Source organism: Pithys albifrons, chromosome 8 (genome assembly GCF_047495875.1).
Source record: "Pithys albifrons albifrons isolate INPA30051 chromosome 8, PitAlb_v1, whole genome shotgun sequence".
Lineage (NCBI taxonomy): Eukaryota > Metazoa > Chordata > Aves > Passeriformes > Thamnophilidae > Pithys > Pithys albifrons.
This window is the reverse complement of record NC_092465.1, coordinates 36803049-36822103: the sequence shown is the minus strand read 5'-3', so window position 1 is coordinate 36822103 and position 19055 is coordinate 36803049. Positions and strand designations below refer to the sequence as shown.

Here is a 19055-nt window from a genome sequence, read left to right as displayed (position 1 = left end):
AGCCAATTTAATGTGGGATAAGATAAAAAGGTACATTCTTTAATGTCCAGTCTTAGGGCTTTTAGGAATACATGATGACATCTTCGTGCACCCCGAGCACTGGTTCCATGGCTTTTATAATATGATCCTTCCAATCATGACTTTACACATTCCTCAGTCCAGCCCCAGTCCCACCCCTGTGGGATTTGGACTAGGGTGAGTAAGACCCTCTTGTCTTTATCAGCTCTTCTTCCTCGGGCTTTTGAAGTTCTTCCAGTGTTCTTAGACTGAAGGTTGTTGGCTTATGTTTGGTCTTGTTCTGCAGGACTTTCTGATAGTCTGCAGCTTTTCTGACTTGAAGAGAGCCTAAACAGCTAAAAGAATTTGAGCTACTAGTCTGTGGTAGGGGTTAGGATATATAAACAATGAATTTAGGCAGCCAGAATACGAGCACATTAAATCTACATTTGCTGCAAATACTTCTAGAATCTGTAAGAATGAAAAATCAAAATCCCCTTCGGCATCAATGTCAAAGATAATCTGGCATCTGGATGTCAGTAATTTGCCATTCCTAAGAACAGTAATTAACAGTCTGAGCTCTGCTACTGAAGTGGAATTATCCCTGTGCTTAACTATGTACTGCATTTCAGTCTGGTAGTGAGTCAAAATTGTCAGGAACTGCACTCTCTGGAAGTCTGTGTAACACAAACCTAAGGTCCCACGTCCCCGTGCAGAGAGTGCTGACCTCAGAAATTAAGGCAAGTTCTTTTTTTTAGGAAAGTCTTGTCATCTTTTAATGAGTCATGATAGAACTCTCAACTTCTGGCCTAAGTCTCTAGAACATTTTAAATGCCATGGTGTTAATTCAGGCAAATCTTCATTTTGTCTGCTGCTGCTTTTTACAGAAGCCTGTGAGACCTTGCAGGATTCTGTGTTTAGGTTCTCCCTCGCTGTGGCTGTTGAAAGTGGATATAATGCTGCTGTGACAAGTCCTCCTTTTCTGTCTTGCAGAAGGCAGTGGTGAGCAGCCTGATGGTCTGCAGCATTCCTTATTCATTTTTGTCTCAAACCAGTACTGTCTTTCATTTATAGGCTAGGCCTGTCAAAACTCACGTATGTGGTAAAGCAGTCTTTGTGGTTGAAGTTACTGATGTTCACATGTTCACCTTTTCCTCCTTCAGGGTATTTGAACATACAGTCATGGCCTGAGAATATGACAGATTTCAGGGTGTTTTCTAACTTGGTTACCATTGGTGGAAGAGCTCTCTATAGGTAAGGTACTTCCTCTGTTTATGGAATAATTTGTTGTTAGTATTCAATGATTCTCTGTTCAGTAGCACAGAATGCAACATCCTTTGGAAAGGACATCATAAATTGATCTATTTTTTGCTTTGTTCATTACAAGTATCTTTGTAATGGATTATACCTTCTGAACTGAATATAACTATTAAAAAAATTGTCTTGGTTCACGTCTGTATCTATTAACTCATTGTTTGGATCTTCCATTTTGTGCTTTGAAATGCCTTGTGAAGAAAGATAATTTAAAAGGTATGAAGAGTAGAACTTAGCCCCTTTGTCAGGAGTTTGTATGGGTGCAGTTGGAAGTGCAGGCTCATGTGCCCAAAAACAATGTGGTTTTGAGAAGAGATAAATACACAGAACCCTGAAATCACTGAGGTACCTTGCAGGTGGAGATGTATGTGAGTTTTATAGTGCCATTTTTACCAGGGATGTTTCTGTCTGAAATCTCATATTGAGAAACTGGTTTGAAGGGAAGAAAATGTGGTAAGAAATAATAGGGGAAGCACAAGGAGTTACCTAAGTGATGTATGTATACAGCAACCCCTTGTTCCACATTGTGGAGATGAGTAAATCAGGCATGGGATTCTGCTGGCATCTTAAACAGCAAACCAAGCAGAATAGGAATAGCAGTGAAACCTTGAGGTTGAATTACAGCTCAGCATTCTGTCTTGGAGCAGCAATTTTTATTTGTAACAGCTGGAAGACAATTACAGTCATTAAAATACAATAACTTAAAGGATGCCCTGAAACTGGATATTGTCTTCACTAATCTTCCGTCATAACATATGTGCAGTTATTTCCATGTTATACAGACAGTCCTGTTTCTTTGATGAAGAAAGGGGGTAACCACATGTTACAAAAAAAAAAAAAGTGGAAAGTGAAAAGAAAGTGAAATTGCCTTGAAAATAACACTTCCTTCCTGTATGACTCTAAATCACATTAATATGATGCCTGTCAGAAGACGTTTGAATGCATTTTGTGTGACTTTGTCAGTTTCTCCTTAGCATATAAACAATCATAGTATTAATGCTGTTGAAAAACAAATATGATTTTTTTTCAGTTTTCCTAACAGCACATTATCTCAAAATATCTGGCCTAATGCTGTGAGCATCACAGCTTGTAGTATGTCAATTCTTACAGGACACATCATTTTCTAGGCAGTAGAACTGGAGATTGACTCAGAAAATATTTGTGTCAACCCAAAAAAAAAGTTTCTTCCTGAAAGAGCATCTCAACACTGGAAGCTAATTCTAGTGGGAAATTCCCAGTCAGCTCTAATAAGTTCCCTCTTCTGGAGCTAACTCCTGTTCTCTTACTTTTGTTCTCATCGCAGTGGCCTTTCCTTACTCATTCTAAAGCAACAAGGCATTACTTCTCTGCAGTTTCAGTCCTTGAAGCAAATCAGTGCTGGCAACATCTACATAACAGACAACAGCAATCTGTGCTACTACCACACTGTCAACTGGACCAGCCTCTTCAGCACGCCCAGTCAAAAGACAGTGATCCATCGGAATAAGAGGGCAGAGAACTGCAGTAAGTAGTGCTGCTCAGAGCACATCATCTTCTCTGTGGGTGGCTCACCTGGGGACTCACCTGGGGATGATTCCGGACAGGTGCAGTAAGCAGGTCAGAAACACAGCTGGTGTCTTTTGGAGCTGTGTGGACACACTAGTGGAGCTGTGATCATTTATATCATTTAAGGATTTGGACCAGTTTGCCTCTGGAGGAAAATGCAATTTTTTAGGTCATGAACAAATGAAAAGAAGCAGAGAGAGTCCCGTGCTTCCTTACCATGATGTGAATTTTTCAGGTTAGCCATCCAGTTTCACAAACACGAATTCTGAAGGCTCTGAATGGAGTGTTCATGACTTTACAGACTTAAAAACTTCAGTCCTTTCCTTGTGAAATGACATTAGTGTATTCTGCTTCCCCTACCCTTATCCAAATGGCCCTGTCTTAATCCATAAGGGTCACTTTTGGGGCTGATTTTGATCACTCAGCTCTCCCTTTTTGTATTTGACCTATCTGATAAAGAATATCACTCTTAATTGGGCTTATTGTCTTTCAGGAAACCTTACATGCCAGAACCTGGGCTGAGATCATAGTACTGAAAAACCAAAGAAAGCTCTGTAGCAGAAGAAACAGTTTGATTATACAGAAATTAGGCAGCAAATTGCATAAATACAAGCATATTGTACAGCAATATAGCTCATTTTAAGTGTCTGTTAGACTGCTAGCGAGAGGAGATTCATTAAATTGCTCTATGTTTAAGTGATTTTCTGGGTTTTGTGCTTTGACCAGGCAAAAATGTTTTATTTGGGGTTTTTTTCAGGCTGTGATACTACTTTAAACTTCCGCTTTTAGGGTTTTTTTTTTTGTTGGTTTGTTTTGTTTTTTTTCTTTTTGTCTTTGTTTCAGGGGAGAAACCAAAATGTTTACCAAAAAGCAGAGGAGAGGATTCCTCTGCAATAATCACGTCACTTTTTATTAAATTTAAGAAGAGGAACTTTAATTAGAAAATGGATGTAAGAAAGATAACTGTTCTTAACTACTAAATATATATATATATCTACATATATATGTAGATATAGATATAACTGTAAGCAGACCAGAGCAAACTATTCCCCAACAACACAAGTAAAAACAAAAGGGAACAAGCCCCGAACCAGTAGGCTCCTCCTGGGGCAGATACATTTGTGGGCAATGTCAGTGTCACACCTGGGCTGGCTGCAGGGTGAGTTCAGTCTTTTCCCAGCGAGGCAGAGAGGAGCGGTGAGCACTCAGATGAATTCTCTCTCTCTCCTTGTCCTTTGTCCCAAACAAAGAAGGAAAGCTGGGAGTGGAGAGCTGCAGCGTGTCCCGAGGCAGCTGTGACTCTTTTTTCTCGGGTCTCTGCCACGGTGGGGAGGGCAGCCGTGACACTGCTGGTGATGGTGAGGCCGGAGCGGTGGCTGGAGCCCCGATGCCGAAACCAGGAGAAACAGCAGTGGCAAGGAAAAAAAACTGGCTTACTCCACAGGAGCAGCAATGAGCAGGAGGAAAGGTTTCTCTCCCACAGCCAGCACAGGCAGCTCCAACCTTCCCCCAGAGCTGTGTGATGTCCCACCCAAAACGATCAAGAAGGAATTGGTAGTAGTTAACTACTTCCTTTGCTAACTAATGGCATGGGGAGTTAGTGGCAGGGAGAGTATTTACGTCCAAACCACAACACTTTTCTTTTTCTCTCCCCTCCCTTTCAAGGACTATTCTGATGTGCTTTGAAAGGGTCTGTGATCACCACTGTAATACAAGTGCACCTTCAGTGTCAGGTGAAACACAACAATATCTTAGTCGCTGCTGCCTTTCTAATCTCTTCCAACATGTAAGAGCTACAGCAAGTCCAAAGGTTTGTTTAGTAGGTGTCCGTGTGGTTTATTATTAATAATAATCTTATTATTAGGCTGTCTCTTTGCATGCAAGTTAAAAAATACCACTTGCTATCAATGTAGGCAGTGTAGCTGTGATCCAAGAAGGCTTTATTTTCAAGATACCCAACTTTATCTTCTTCCAATTTAGCTCAGTTTCTGAACATGGATGAGCTTGCTATCATTGTCTTAATGGCGTCTGTTCTCTTACTTTTCATTCTTTCCATCTCAAGGGTTTTTGGTTTTGAGTTTTTCTGACGGTGAAGAGTATTTGAACATTGAATAAAGTCAGCCTTGCAAAGGGAAAAACACACATTTTCTGGAACATTCAACTCCCTTGAAATTTGGAGAAAAGCTCCTGACTTCCCATAAATAACAAAGCCTTCAGTCTTGCCAGCTGGAGCATTTAGGGATGGCTTGTAGTTCCAGTGTGCAGTCTTGGTTTTTTCTGCCCCCAACAGAAAGTCATCTATGAAAAACAGTGTATTGATTGTTAACTGGAGATGCTGCCAAGAGGGAGAATCACATCTCCCAGGGCTGGTGTTTGCTATTTACTTTCCCATGCAGAGTAATGGGATGGAGTGGTAAGGAAGCACCTAGTTTTGTGCTAGCAGGCTAATAACAAGTGTATTTTGTATGTCATGAAGGCAGAATGAGCCCTTTGAGATTTCCCATAAGGAATTCCTTCGACTGACAGAACAGAAGTCTGAAGAAGCACAAGGTCTTGGTGACCATGCAAGAATAACTAGGGTTATATTCCAAGGTCCTGGTGATCCCATCTTGCTAGGAGATTCATGAGCTTGTGAACCTTCCAGAGTGCAGGTTTCCTCTCTGTCATATGAAAAACTGCTGACCAAAATTGTGCTCTTGGTGCTCTGATGTTTTCTAACATCATGTTGGCTATAGCTGTCTGATTGTCATTCCTCATTTAATGAAAGGACAAACAACGTTTTTTCATTGGTGGATATTTAGTATAAAAATAAGCATTAATAAGGTCTCATAGGCCTCATGTCTCATACAGTAACAATTCTTTGCTTCAAGCTTTCTACAACTTACTGTATGTTAAAGACAAAAGAAAATCACTCAGAGGTAAACTTTTTAAGGTGCTTTTTCCCTTCATGGGATAGTGTGCCAGTTGTTTCACTGGTTTTGAGAACTTGGAGACATAGCTGAACACAGAAATTTGGAAGGTATTCCCATATTAGGTATCAGAACTCCTTTGCCCTTTCCTGGAATCACTCAGTTTGAGTCCCTTTGAAACTGCCACAGGCTTCCAGGGCAAATGGAAAACTTGGATGTGCTGTCTCCCAGTTCTGATTCTGTCTGTTTTGGTGCTACATTTGCATACAAAGGGAAAATGTAAACCTTATTTCACTTCTAGCTTGTTGAGGACTAGTTTGATGACTCATCATTTTCCAGGAAGAAGGATACTCCTAAAGACATTTTAGGAGGTTTAACACCATGGGAATCTTAATGAGGAAAACAAATCTAATTTATTTCATTTTAAGAAGTCACAACCAAGGGCCCAATTTTAAAAGTGGACTCTAACCTGTGTTCATTAAATGGACAATACATATAATGAACACAGGCCATGGGCCAAGTGACTCCAACCCAACTCCAATGACAGTGCAATACTAGGAGGGAACAGTGGTTTCCTCTCTCTGTGCATGTCTGTATGAATGAATTGATTAATGTTTTTTGGCCTTTGGAGAGTCAGCATTAGCTGAGAAGAGCTATCCTGCTGCTTCAGCTCTGCCTATCAGTTGGCACCTCTCTGTGGTCCAGTGGGTTCTGCTGCAGGCTAGATGTCTAACTGAAATCTTCACAATTGCTTGGAGTAAGGTAGCACTGTTCCTTGGAGCCAAATGCATTTCTTTAGAGTCCCTTGAAGCATCTGTCATTTTCAGGACAGGCCAACAGACTGGGGTTTAGGAGGGTTTCCCCTGCATCTTCCACTGCCTGAGTGTCTAGGATCTGAGGGCAAGCCTCTAGGGTATCCATTTCTGCCTTTCATATTTTTTACCTGTTCTAGACACTGATGCTGCAGATGCTTGAGCATGTGCCCGTGCCTCTTGAGTGATAAATAAGATTCATCAGAATGGGGAAGGGAGATGAGTAAATATTTGCAGGATCAACATCCATCCTCTATGGTAGAACTACTGTCTGTTTGCATGGTAACTAACAGGGTATGACTTTTTAATAAAATATCCACTAAAGATTTTTTTTTCCAGTCAAGAAACCAGTCTGTACAATGTCACTTATTACTTCTGCTTTCAGATACATTTATTATCATTTCTTCTTATATTTTGAGTCACTGTCAGGTTGGGTTTGTTTTCCTCACTACCTAGTGATTGTTAATGGCTTAAAACAAGTTGCAGCAAATGTTTTCTATCAATGTGTAGCTTTTCTGAGAACTCATCTAAGAGTTTCCAAGATTTTCTAGTCACCATTGTATTTAAGTGACTTATATGATCTGTCCAAAGATGATGGTATCTTTTCCATACCTTTTATTAATGTCAGTGAGGAAATGCTGCAAAATTGCTGAGGGAATAAATTTTTTGTGGAAAAGTTTGGTCTATATTAATGCTTCATCTTTGAGCTAACACTGACATGGTAGAGTTTGGCAAAACTCTGATTTTGACACAATAGACTTCAGCCAGTGGAAAATGTTACAGAATTACCCAACACACAAAATACACTTTAACTCCTGATACCCTCAATTATTTCATCTTGCTGTTTTTGCTGCTTGTTAAAAATGTTAGAATAGTCACCAAACACTTCACCGCTTCCAAGGTGGCTTTTCCAAAGGGTGGTTAAAAACCTAGGGCAGACTTCCCTTTTTTGTAAAATGTTGAAAATACAGGAGAAAAACATACGTGTGTGTTTTTAATAATAATAATTAAATAAAAAAATCCACAAACCCCAAGATGCTCTACTGCTTTATGTTGTCTATCTAACATTGTCCCATGCAGGGGGTACCTGAAAGGTCTGTGACCTCTCTCTTCTCCACCTTCTGTACACACATTCAGGGCTAGAAATGTCAGTATCCAAGCTGGTGGACATGGAATAAATCACTGTGGGAAGAGTGGTGGTATTTGATCACTGTGAGGCTTCTGAACTGTGTAGACCCTTGTGCTGGTTTAAAGGTGAACCAGCAGGGAAATGAACTCACCACGAGAGAGATTATAAGTCAGTTAAATTTAATAATAATATTACAATAACAACACTGACACACAAGGGAAATTGCTTTCAACTCACAAAACCCCAGCAGTATAACCCAGTGTCCTGGGGCACAAACCCAAGGGGGTTTGTTTGCCCTTGTGCTGAGACCCCTGTGGTTCCCCCAAGTCCAGAGCAAAAGGAAAAGAAAAACCTGTTGGTGCAGGCGAGGGCTGTGGGCTGGGCGAGAGCGGGGATCTCCTGCTGTCAAGGTCCTGCTGCTGCTCTGGATCCAACGAGAAGTTCCCAAGGTCTTACCCACCACTTATGTACCCTCAGGGAGCACCCAGTCCCTCCCCCTGGGCGGGGACTCACACAATGGGTGATTAACTCTGGGAGCCAGGGGGTGTTGAACTGTTGATGGCCCATTGGCAGCTCCACCCCCCCTCAGGCTGGATGTGAAGGTGATAATGGCTCCCTGGGCAGCTGCTGCTAATGGCCCATTGTCCTTGGGGAATGAATAGAGGGGGTAGAATACACAGCTTTGATCACCCCCACACAGGGTTAGCTGGTCCCTCCTGCTGAACTAGGACAACCCTACAGGACACCGGGGTCCAGGCACAGCTTACAGGGGGAGATTTGAGGTCAAGAGGCAAGTTGAGGCTTCAACAGCCACTGCACCTTTAGTGCAATGTCTCCCAAGGTTGTTTAAGATGGCAAATGGGCATCTTCCAACTGATCAGCCAAGTGGAGATTAATTGGAGAGCATTTATCTAAAAATCTCTAAAATGCTCTTATGTAATGTAGGCTTGAACTGTCTGCTACTATAAACAGTAATGTTAAATACTGTGCATAAAACTCAATTTGTTATGAACATTATGATTGCAGAATGAATGACTACAAAGTTATGTGCCAGGGACTGTGTTCTGGTAGTTAGATTTTATTCTTGCTCAAAGCTGAAGTGAAGAATCTGCCTTTTTTTTCCCACCATAGGTTTTTTTATGGAATAGTCAGAGGTGACTCATGTGAAGTATGAATGCAGAAAAAATAAATGCAGGGAAAAAATGTTCTTTTCTATAAAGTTATTTAAATAATTCTTTCAGCTTTAGTGACACCTGCAGTGTAAGGTGAAACCTTTCTAGGCAAAGGTTGTTATAAATGTGTTTGTTATGAATTATATCAATTTAGCCACCAATTAACAACTTGAATAAATGATTACATTTATTATCAAGCATGATGCAAAGCTGATTGAAGTCTGTCAGAGTTTTTCTATTGAGTTCATGGAGCTTTGAATCTGGCCCATACATGTATAGCCAAATAGTAATATTTTTTCTTTCGAGTATCTAATTTTCCTGTGTTCTCTCTGGGTTGAGGAAAAACGCTGAACCTTTTTACATCTAATCTGTGGGACCTAATTAATAAAGAATGATCCCTTCTTCTAAAACTCCTGATGAAAATGAGTTCCTGTCAGAAGCATTCCTCTTCTTTCCTTCCTCATATGGCTGTGTGATATACTGGAGCTTCAGACCATGCTCAGCTCATGACAGTGCCAAGTGTTGTGTCTAAAATTCAAGCATTTCTTTAGCCATACCAACAGTTAAAGATGAGGAGGACAAGTGTAATCTCTTGCCAAGATTAATTTATGAAAACATTTCTATGACTTAGAAATAAGCAGAAGGAAATAGTGATTTTTTTGTTTCTGCTGCTTTTTCATAGACTACAGGCACTGTGTTGGCTAGATTTCAATAGGATAATCATGATTTTCTTTAATGCAAAGCTCCCTTTTTATTTGCATAAGGTATTTTCTGAGCTATCTTGTAATAGTGTCACTTGCTGTTTGAAGGAATATTTCAGTGCACCACTGTGTGTGTAAATAAATCCTGGTTAGTCTGAGTAGTCTGACAGCTGAGAACAATGATAATAAAGGAAATCACTAGTAATAAATCACAATTTAAAGTTAAAAACACCCCAGAAAATATGAGAAAGCAAGTAGGAAAGTGCCTTTACATGACGACTGGGCAAAACAAAACCAGAAGAATTACCAATATTTTTAAAATTGAAAATGAGAATAAAGGGATCTCCAAACCAGGCTCAGTTTTTTTTGTTGCTTGGCAACTACGTAAAGTGAGTCATTGATTAGAAAACAAAACTATTCAGATAAAAAGTTTGCTTAATTAGAACTGGGATAGTTTCTGGGTTGGGAGTTTTACTTCTTTGTTCATTTGCTGATACAGTTTAAGGCTGAAGCTGTGTGTGAATCACGGGTGTCTCTGTTGAGGCAGTCACACAGCACCATGAGACTGGATGAGATCAAGGGAGATGAGCAGACCAGGTGTGAAGGGCTGGAGGCTGCTCTGGGGCAGCACTCAAGTGTGCTCTGACCCCTAAAGCATGACTGGGGCTTCCCTGAAATGACCAGCTTTTTTCTGGGTGCTCCTGTTGTCAATGAACATGAAACGGACCAAAACTGTCCTTTAATACCAAGTCGAAGCACCTCCTCAACTGTACTGCACAAAGCCAGCATGAGACTGAGATATACATGGAATGTCAATAAAGCAGGTGAAAAAGGAAATACAAAATACAAATTTTTTGCCTAATCCTTTGATTTCTGTGAAGTTCAGTCAGCAGTAGCATAGTGAAACTACTGACATCTGGTAGTTGCTATAAAAATGTTGCTATGCTTAAAAGAAATTAGTGTTAAGGACAGTAATAAAAAGGTGAGTTTTGTGTCTCTGCTCATGCTGGTTGTGCTGGTTTGGTTCCTTTGCAGGAGAGCAACTGCTGGTTCATAGCAGAGCTCAGAAAAGGAGGACAAGGCATGTCTCTGAAATGTCCTGCTGAGTAGCTTGTGTCCCTCTTGCTGTGCTGGAATCTGTGATAATTAATACACTTTAAAGGATAGTAAATGACCACCTGGAATGACTCCTGAATTTAATTATTTCATGTCTGACTCTACCTGATTTGAGCTTTGAGGCAAAAGAAAAACCAAAAAGATACTTCTGAATACTTGTGCACTGGAAAGCGACAATGGAGGAGTAGTTTGGGAGAGTTGCTGCATGGAGAAGTGTGTGCCAGGATGGACACTATGCTTCAGTGGGGGACATTAGTGGAGCACAGAATAACCAGTTTTGAAACACGCCTTGGAAAACTGAAAGCATCCCTCTGATCACTCTTCCTTGATTTAGAAGAGCTTTGTGCTTTTCAGGTAATAAAACTCAGTATACTCTTCAGTTCCTAAGGTGTATTATAATGGACAGTACGTGCTTTCACTGTTCAGCCTGCACGGGGAAGACAAAACCACCCAGTATGCTGAAAGAAATACAGGGTTGGGTTTTTTCCTGTCAACCTGCTATGCTGCCATACAGAAGGAAATGTAGAAAAAATACTTCATGAAGAACAACTGTCTTTTTATTTCATATAAACCTGCCAAACAGTTTTTTGCGTTTTGCAAAAAGATTTTCTGTTGATTTTGCTATTTCTTCTCTTTAAAAGTGTGCTGGGCATGTGCAGTTGCTGTTTTATACATGTATTCAGTGTGTGTGAGTGTATGTGTTTGTTCTGAACTCTTCATCTTCCTTCTAGAGCATTGGAGGAGGTACTAAAATTCTACCATCACACATACTTTTAGTTTTTATTTCACACTTTTCTTGAGTTGTTTCTAAGGGTTTAGAAAGCAAACAAGGGTCTATAGTGTTGCTGTCTCTGATATTTTGGATCTTTGCTGGTTTTAATTTACTTAGTCCAGTGTGTAATCCATTTATGTAAGACATTTCATAGTGGAAAAGTGAATTCAAATTAAGAGATCTGTCCTTTCACATGCCAGGGTTTGGCTGAAACTGCACTCTGACTTTCTTCAGATGCTGGAGAGATAATGTGTTTCCTTTTGTTCTTTGCTCATTTTCTTAGTCTGTCAGGTAATCTAGATATTTACATAGAGAAGGGTTTATATAATATAAAAATACAGACTTATATTCTTTAAAATATACCTTCCCTCTCATCCTTTCCTCATTGTTTCTTTTGGTGTGGATTTGGGAGTTTTAATAGAAGGCTTTTTGGCTCTTCATATGCTTTTGCACTAAATATTTTAAAAATCACAGTTAATGGTGACTTTCCTTCAACTTTTCCCCCGCCATCCATAAGTTTTATTTCAAGGAGTCCTCAATTCACAGGTAATGTTTTGTATTTTAGTTTAGCAGACCTTTTGTGGATTTGGACAATTGATTTTTCAAATCCTTTAAATTTATGCAGTTTCCATGTCGTGTGTCATGGAATTCCGTGGGTTGATCTGTACTTTCTATAGAGAAAAATCTCACTTGTGAACGCTGTTGGATTCCTGTCTCTTTGAATGCCCATCGGGGACTTGGAAGAAGCACTGAACAATTGTTTCATGCTTACTTACCTCCTTGTCATTCTGGATTTTATAGGCCTTTATCATGTCCTTTCTCACCCACCTCTAATGTCGCTTCTCTATTCATTCCTGGTCTAGAGGCTCTTCTCTGGTTTTGATCATCCTTGCAGCACTCTCTTAAATCTTTTTGTCACTCCATTTTTTCTGAAAGGAGCAGACCAGAAGCGTGCACAGTATTCCAGCTGTGAGTACACAGTGTGTTCCTATGGTGGAATGATGGTCATTTTCTGCTTCTTTTCTGTTCTGTTTCTAGAAAATCTGAACATTCAGTTTCCTTTTCCAAGTATGGCAGAATGCCGATGGCATGTTTTCCCTTGGATTTCAGAGGAATATGTACATTAATGACAGTATTGTCTCTCTCTGCAGCTGCTGATGGAATGGTGTGTAATGAGTTATGCTCAAGTGATGGCTGCTGGGGGCCAGGGCCAGACCAGTGTCTCTCCTGCAAGCGCTTCATCAGGGGAAGGACCTGCATAGATTCCTGTAACCTCTATGATGGGTAAGATACACGCCTTTGCTCTTTACCTTGAAGTTGCTCGTTCTGTTGTTTAGGACTTTAATGAGTAAGTTATTTTGGGTTTATATTAATCAATATCTGACTCCATTGCCAATATTACTGATTCTAAGTGGAATATGATGTGGCGTAAGATTTAAGAGTTTTAAAATCTGAACTTGCATAGAAAGCTTTCCCTGGTATTCTGCTGTCTAAAACTGCCATGCAACATCAAAAGTTTGTTGCATTGCTGGTGATGTGAACAATATGATTTAGGTGAAGACACAAAAACCCTCACCATTTAGCTGTACTTGAATACAGACACCCCTATTCAGAATCACAGCATTATGTTATTTCAGATGAGTTAGATGTAGGCGTGTGATAAAGACATTCTCTGAATAAGGACCATGAAGTAGGAAAGCCCACTCTCTTTTTTCATAATGCATTGTGTAATGGTGCACACAAATGTAAACAATAAAACCCAACATGAACTCTTCCCTGGTTTTTTCCTCTGCTGCTTATGCTGGGGGAATACCTACATACAGCACAGCCAAGGTGGCTGAATCTGCCTTATGACAGGAAAATAGAACTGAGCTGCATGTATTAGCTGAAGCAGCTGAAATTCATGATTAGGCGGTGTAGAGAAATAGGTGGAATTTCCCTTCCTGTGTAACAATATAGCAAGGTCCCCCACATTTCTTTTGAAGTCAAGATAAAAAAACCTTACATTATTTAAATTCTCCTTTTTAGCTCAGACTGTTAATTGAAAGGAACTCTATCGTTTCATTCTCTTTTTTTTCCTGCCTTGGATGCCAACTCATAGGACTGTTAAGTAGAGTGCTAAATGAACGCCCATATATATTCTTCTATCTGGAGAATGCATGCTAAAAATACCTTGTCAGAGTACAGTTTTATGTGCTTAAAAACACCTCTCCTCCTTCCTCATCCCTCAGTAAAGAGAAGAGTTGCAAGCCACAGTTGTATTTTCATATGCACTGGAAGATACGGGTCTACAGTAAGACCAGGAGGAGACCAGCACTCACGTCAGGATGTTCTGTTCTGTATCGATCAGTGGATTATATTTACTTTCCACAGGCTGTCCTAATATGTGGAAATATTTATCAGCTGGGCTTGGGGAGAAGGTTTTTGGTTCAGAATCTGCACATTTGTGTTGTTGGGCAGCAGCAGTTCTTCAGGGTAGGGTCAGCTGTATTTGACATCTCTTTGGGTCCTCAACAGGGAAGATCCACCTCCAAAGCCAGAGAAGGGTGACCTCCCTTGCAGCACCCAAGTGAGATTTTCTTCAGCTCAGTCCTAATGTCCCCTGCAGATCCTAATGGCTGTGGAGGAATTGAGGGTGAGCAGCAACAAATTAAGAACAGAGGCCTTCACCCTTTACCTGGATGTTACTAGAGCCCACTAACATGAGCATGCAGCACATCTTTAACTGATTAATGCAACGAGCTGGAATCTATCTGCAAAGCTTCCATTGGTCCCATCTGAGCTAGTTAGAAAGATTGTCTCTCCTTAGTGGGAGAGGAAAAAGCTGTTCAGCTGTGAACTCATCTTGGCCTAGAAGAAGGTGGGATGAATTGGGTTGAAAGAGTGCTGGAGATTTGTGGTGAGGGCAACTGGCAGCTGAAATGTTTGAAGGAAGAAATCTGACCTGTCATCACTACTTTTTCTTCCACGTCTTTTAAGTGGTTAATAAAAAACGTCCCTTGTCTGATAGTTTCTTGTGGATAAATGACAAAAAGGGTTTTGGCATTTTACAGATACAAGACCTCAGTCTAGAATTGCCATGGGAAACATCACAAGTCTTTTGGAGACAGGCTCTAAAAAAAGAGTATTTCATCAGCCCTCATATTTAATGAGTGGCAATTCTATGGAAGAAAATCAAGAAGTGAGCTATTTTGTCCTTTTAATGAAGTCTGTATTTCTTAAGGACAGAGGGAAAAAACCCCACTATGGTTTTATACTGGTGAACAAGATGTCATGTGCTTCATCTGGCTGTGAGTGAAGTGCTGATGGGCCCTGATTCCAGATAGTGTGAAGCAGTGTGATGTTGTCCACAGGATTGGTCTCATCTGGCACAGCCTGGTGGCCTCAGAAATCGATTCCCCTCAGGTGAAGAGCAGCCCTTTTGTCTCAGTTTCAGTCTGAAGCTTTTTTTCTCCTGACCTGCCTGCAAAATATTTTCCTAGGGAATTTCGGGAATTTGCAAATGGTTCTGTCTGTGTGGAATGTGATCCTCAGTGTGAAAAGATGGAGGAAAACATGATCACGTGCTACGGACCGGTAAGAACCAAACTTGTTATGCCACAGGGTAACTTCTAACAGTGTGTTAAAGCACAGGTATTTTCAGCTTACAGAATTTAAACCAGCTATTGCAAATTAGCATTAAAAAATCAGAAAATATGCATATTCTGCATGTAGAGAAAGAACTTTGCTTGCATTAAATTGGTGCTAGGAGTAAACTTGCTTGGATCAGTCTTCGTAAGAAAGCAGTTTAAAAAGCTTTCCTTTTCTTTTCTGTATTGTCTTAATGCTTTAGTGGTACAGGTGCAAAACATCTTTACGGACTGAAAGCAGCAGTAGTGATTTGAGTGCCTTCCTTTATCCCTGTTTTCATTCTTTATACTCAGTTCTGTCCTGTTCTGATACAGCTTCAGTTGAGCCTTTTTTTTGCCTTTGCACAAAAAAAACCCATGGGAATTTTTCTCAATCTCTCAGTTTGGACAATACACTGGAGAGTTTTTTGTACTTTTATTGTTAGCCTTTAAGTTCTTTTGATAGATAACGTTATTCATGCATCCTAAATTCATTTTAACTGTGTCTCCCACCTTTATAATGGCCAATAAGTCTTCCTTCAGAGTATTGCTCATTTGTCATAAGTTGTCCCTTAGTATTCTTTTTATTGGTAGGATTAAAAGTCACAAGTATCTTGGGAAGGAGTTGTATTTTAGGTTCATAATCATTCAGAAAATTTAACCTATAATCGATTTCCTTATTTTTGGGACTCACTGAATGGAGGGGGAAAAAGGCATTATCATTTTTGTTACATCAATACCAAGATGCTAAAGTTTGAAGTGTTCAAACCAATGAGGGAAATTTGGATTTGTAGCAAGGCTTATGGACATAAAATCCTAGACCAGTGCTCAACCTAAACACCCAATTTGGTTAAATACTGGCTTATCACAGCTGTAAAATTTTACATTATCCAGAAGCCTTGGTTTGTAGTTTATAACAATTTAGTCTATCTATGTATTTACAGGAAGGAGACCTTTAGTTCTTCAGTGTTGCTGTGACCAGATGCCACATGCAAGATGCAGTGTGGAAAATAGTTCTGGAGTGCAGAGATAGGGGAAAGGCTATTGCAGCTGCTTTGCAAAAGAGCTTCAGTATTGAATAGCATTGCAGGAAGTTTCTCACCATTAAAGTGGGCATGAGGTTCATTGTGTTAAGCACACCAATAATATTAAGAAACCCACTTAGAAGCTGGAGTTTAGTCTTACTCTCTACAGAATAAGTTAAGGGTGGAAAGCATTAGAATTTATATGTCTGCTGCTCCTTACCAGAGACTGGAACTATACAGGTAACTCACTGTTTATGGGGAAGAGAGGCTATTACAATTGTTGCTGAGTCTGCTGTCAGTCTAGGACCTGCAATTCCAGTGGAGCAGGAAAAGACAGTGACTTGAATGCACTGCATTTCTTTCTTCCGTGCTCTCCAGGGACCTGACCACTGCACAAAGTGTTTCCATTTTAAGGATGGTCCAAACTGTGTGGAAAAATGTCCTGATGGCTTACAGGGGGCCAACAGCTTCATTTTCAAGTATGCTGATGAGGATCGTGAGTGCCACCCATGTCATCCGAACTGCACCCAAGGGTAAGTGCACATTCTGTGCAGTGAGCCATGCAGTAAGCCAGTTTACTGATCATAGCATGTGATGGTTTACATACAGTTTGGCTTAGTAAAACACTTGTCCCACTTCTGAAAACAGAGGGTACAGCAGCAATTTAACCCTAATTTTCAGGTTACTCATGGCATTCAGTTTCTAGTTGTGAATGCCCAGCAGCTTATCACATAAGAGCTTTTGAAAACCATAGAGAACAACTTTTCACAGCAATGACCTTATCTTTCCTTCTAGCTATTGGTTTGTAGCAAATGCTGCTATTTGTCTTAATGTGAGCCTATGAAATTACTTTGTTATTTGCTTGTTGACAGAATCTCTGTTCCTTGGCATTGGTGAACTAATCCAACAACACTACGGTGAGATGGATGTTTCTGCTCTCTTTTTCAAACAGGAACTGGTGCAAATGGTTTCTCTGAAATCAGACTTTGTCCAGGAGTCTGAGCCAGAGCATGAATTTCTCAAGTCCAGTCTATGTGCTCAGAATAATTTCTTACATATGGAATTATACAGGCCATGTATCTAAGTCAGAATTAGGACTCTGTGCAACAAAATAGCAGTAGTTACATAAGCACCTACAGTTTTGCACCAAACACATAAGTTATGAATGCCTTTCCCATGGGACAGTTGGTGGTGTCCAGCATGCAAGGAAAGGGAGAGGCAGCCAGAGGAAAATAGAACAAAAAATCAGCCAGTGAAATAATCTTCAACACGAAGCTCTTATTGTTTTGCAGCTAAATTTAAACGAGTAAATTATTCAATGTAATCTTGATGTCAACAGCTGTTGCCATTCAAAATGAGACCTTTTGCTGGTTTTGCAAATCTAATTACAATAGAGCCATTAGGGAAATGAAGGGGAGATCTCAGAGACACAGCTAGGATCTGTTAAAAATTTGTCTTCCCCTCCCCTCAGACCCTTTAAATCAGTTTTGCAATAAGACAAATGCTGCTACTGTGGAAGAAGAGTGTAAGAACTATATAAAAAGATGAACTCACTTCAGAAGCTCTGGTTCTGGCTTTCATAGATGGAAGAAATGCCAATTCTGATCTCCTCCTTCAAGCCCAGCAAAGTATGATGGATTTACTGTCCACGCAGCATAGGAAGGCCCCCACAGCTCTGCTGGCTTCCAGGAAACAACACTCCTTCCCCATTCTCTCTTTTCTGTGAAGCTTTAACTGACAACTCTTTCTAGTGTTTGTGGCACAAGTGTGGTTCTCCTAGACCAGAATGAGATGAGAATGTTTTCCATGTCTTTTCACTTCTCCGTATGCATCCGTATTTTGCAAGTGGTTGTTTTTGTCTCCCTGGATAGAACAGGGTCAAGAAGGGAGGCACAATGTCTTGTGCTGAAAATCTGACATTCTAGTTCATAAACAAATAGGAAGGGCATTAGGCAATTGTAACGGACCTTGCCAGTATCCACTGGCAAGCCTTGGTGACACAGGGCTGCTTTATGCTGAGGTATGTTGTCATTTATTCATTGGGATTTCAGTTTTCCCTTCTTTTTATTTTCCCGTGCTGATTAGGTGAAAGAATGTCATAGAATCAGAGAATCGATTGGGTTGGAAAAGACCTCAGAGATCATCAAGTCCAACCCTTGGTCCAACTCCAGTCCCTTTACCAGATCATGGCACTCAGTGCCACGGCCAAGCTCAGCTGAAAAACCTCCAGGGATGGGGAATCCACCCCCTCTCTGGGCAGCCCATTCCAATCCCTGAGCACTCTCTCTGCGAAGAAGTTTTTTCTGATCTCCAGCTTAAATTTCCCCTGGCAGAGCTTGAGCCCATCGTGCCCACTTGTCCTATTGCTGAGTGCCTGGGAGAAGAGACCAACCCCCACCTGGCCAGAACTTCCCTTCAGGCAGTTCCAGACAGTGCTGAGGTCACCTCTGAGCCTCCTCTTCTCCAGGCTGAACACCCCCAGCTCCCTCAGCCTCTCCCCACAGCACTTGTGCTTCAGTCCCTTCTCCAGCCTTGTTGCTCTTCTCTGGCCCCGCTCCAGCACCTCAATATCCTTTCTGAACTGAGGGGCCCAGAACTGAACGCAACACTCAAGGTGTGGCCTCACCAATGCAGAGTCCAGGGGAAGGGTCACTGCCCTGGGCCTGCTGGCCACGCTAGTTTGGATCCAGGCCAGGATCCCATTGGTCTTCTTGGCCACCTGGGCACACTGTTGGCTCATGTTGAGCTTCCTGTCCCTCAGTCCCCCCAGGTCCCTCTGCCTGGCTGCTCTCCAGCCACTCTGTGCCCAGCCTGGAGCGCTGCAGGGGGTTGGGGTGGCCAAAATGCAGGACCCTGCACTTGGCCTTGTTGAACTCCATCCCATTGGAATCAGCCCATCTCTCCAGTCTCTCCAGATCCCTCTGCAGAGCCCTCCTTCCTTCCAGTAGGTTGACA

General features: G+C 41.1%; 1 protein-coding gene across 2 annotated transcripts in view; it reads left to right on the top strand.

Annotated features, from left to right (window-relative positions):
* ERBB4 (erb-b2 receptor tyrosine kinase 4) overlaps positions 1-19055 on the top strand; it is a 657056-nt gene that overhangs the window by 480830 nt on the left and 157171 nt on the right. For both annotated transcript variants that reach the window (XM_071561781.1, XM_071561783.1), the window contains exons 11-15: positions 1161-1251; positions 2615-2814; positions 12619-12751; positions 14950-15043; positions 16479-16633. In XM_071561781.1, the coding sequence (XP_071417882.1) occupies positions 1161-1251; positions 2615-2814; positions 12619-12751; positions 14950-15043; positions 16479-16633 (673 nt within the window). The remainder of the gene's footprint in view (positions 1-1160; positions 1252-2614; positions 2815-12618; positions 12752-14949; positions 15044-16478; positions 16634-19055) is intronic.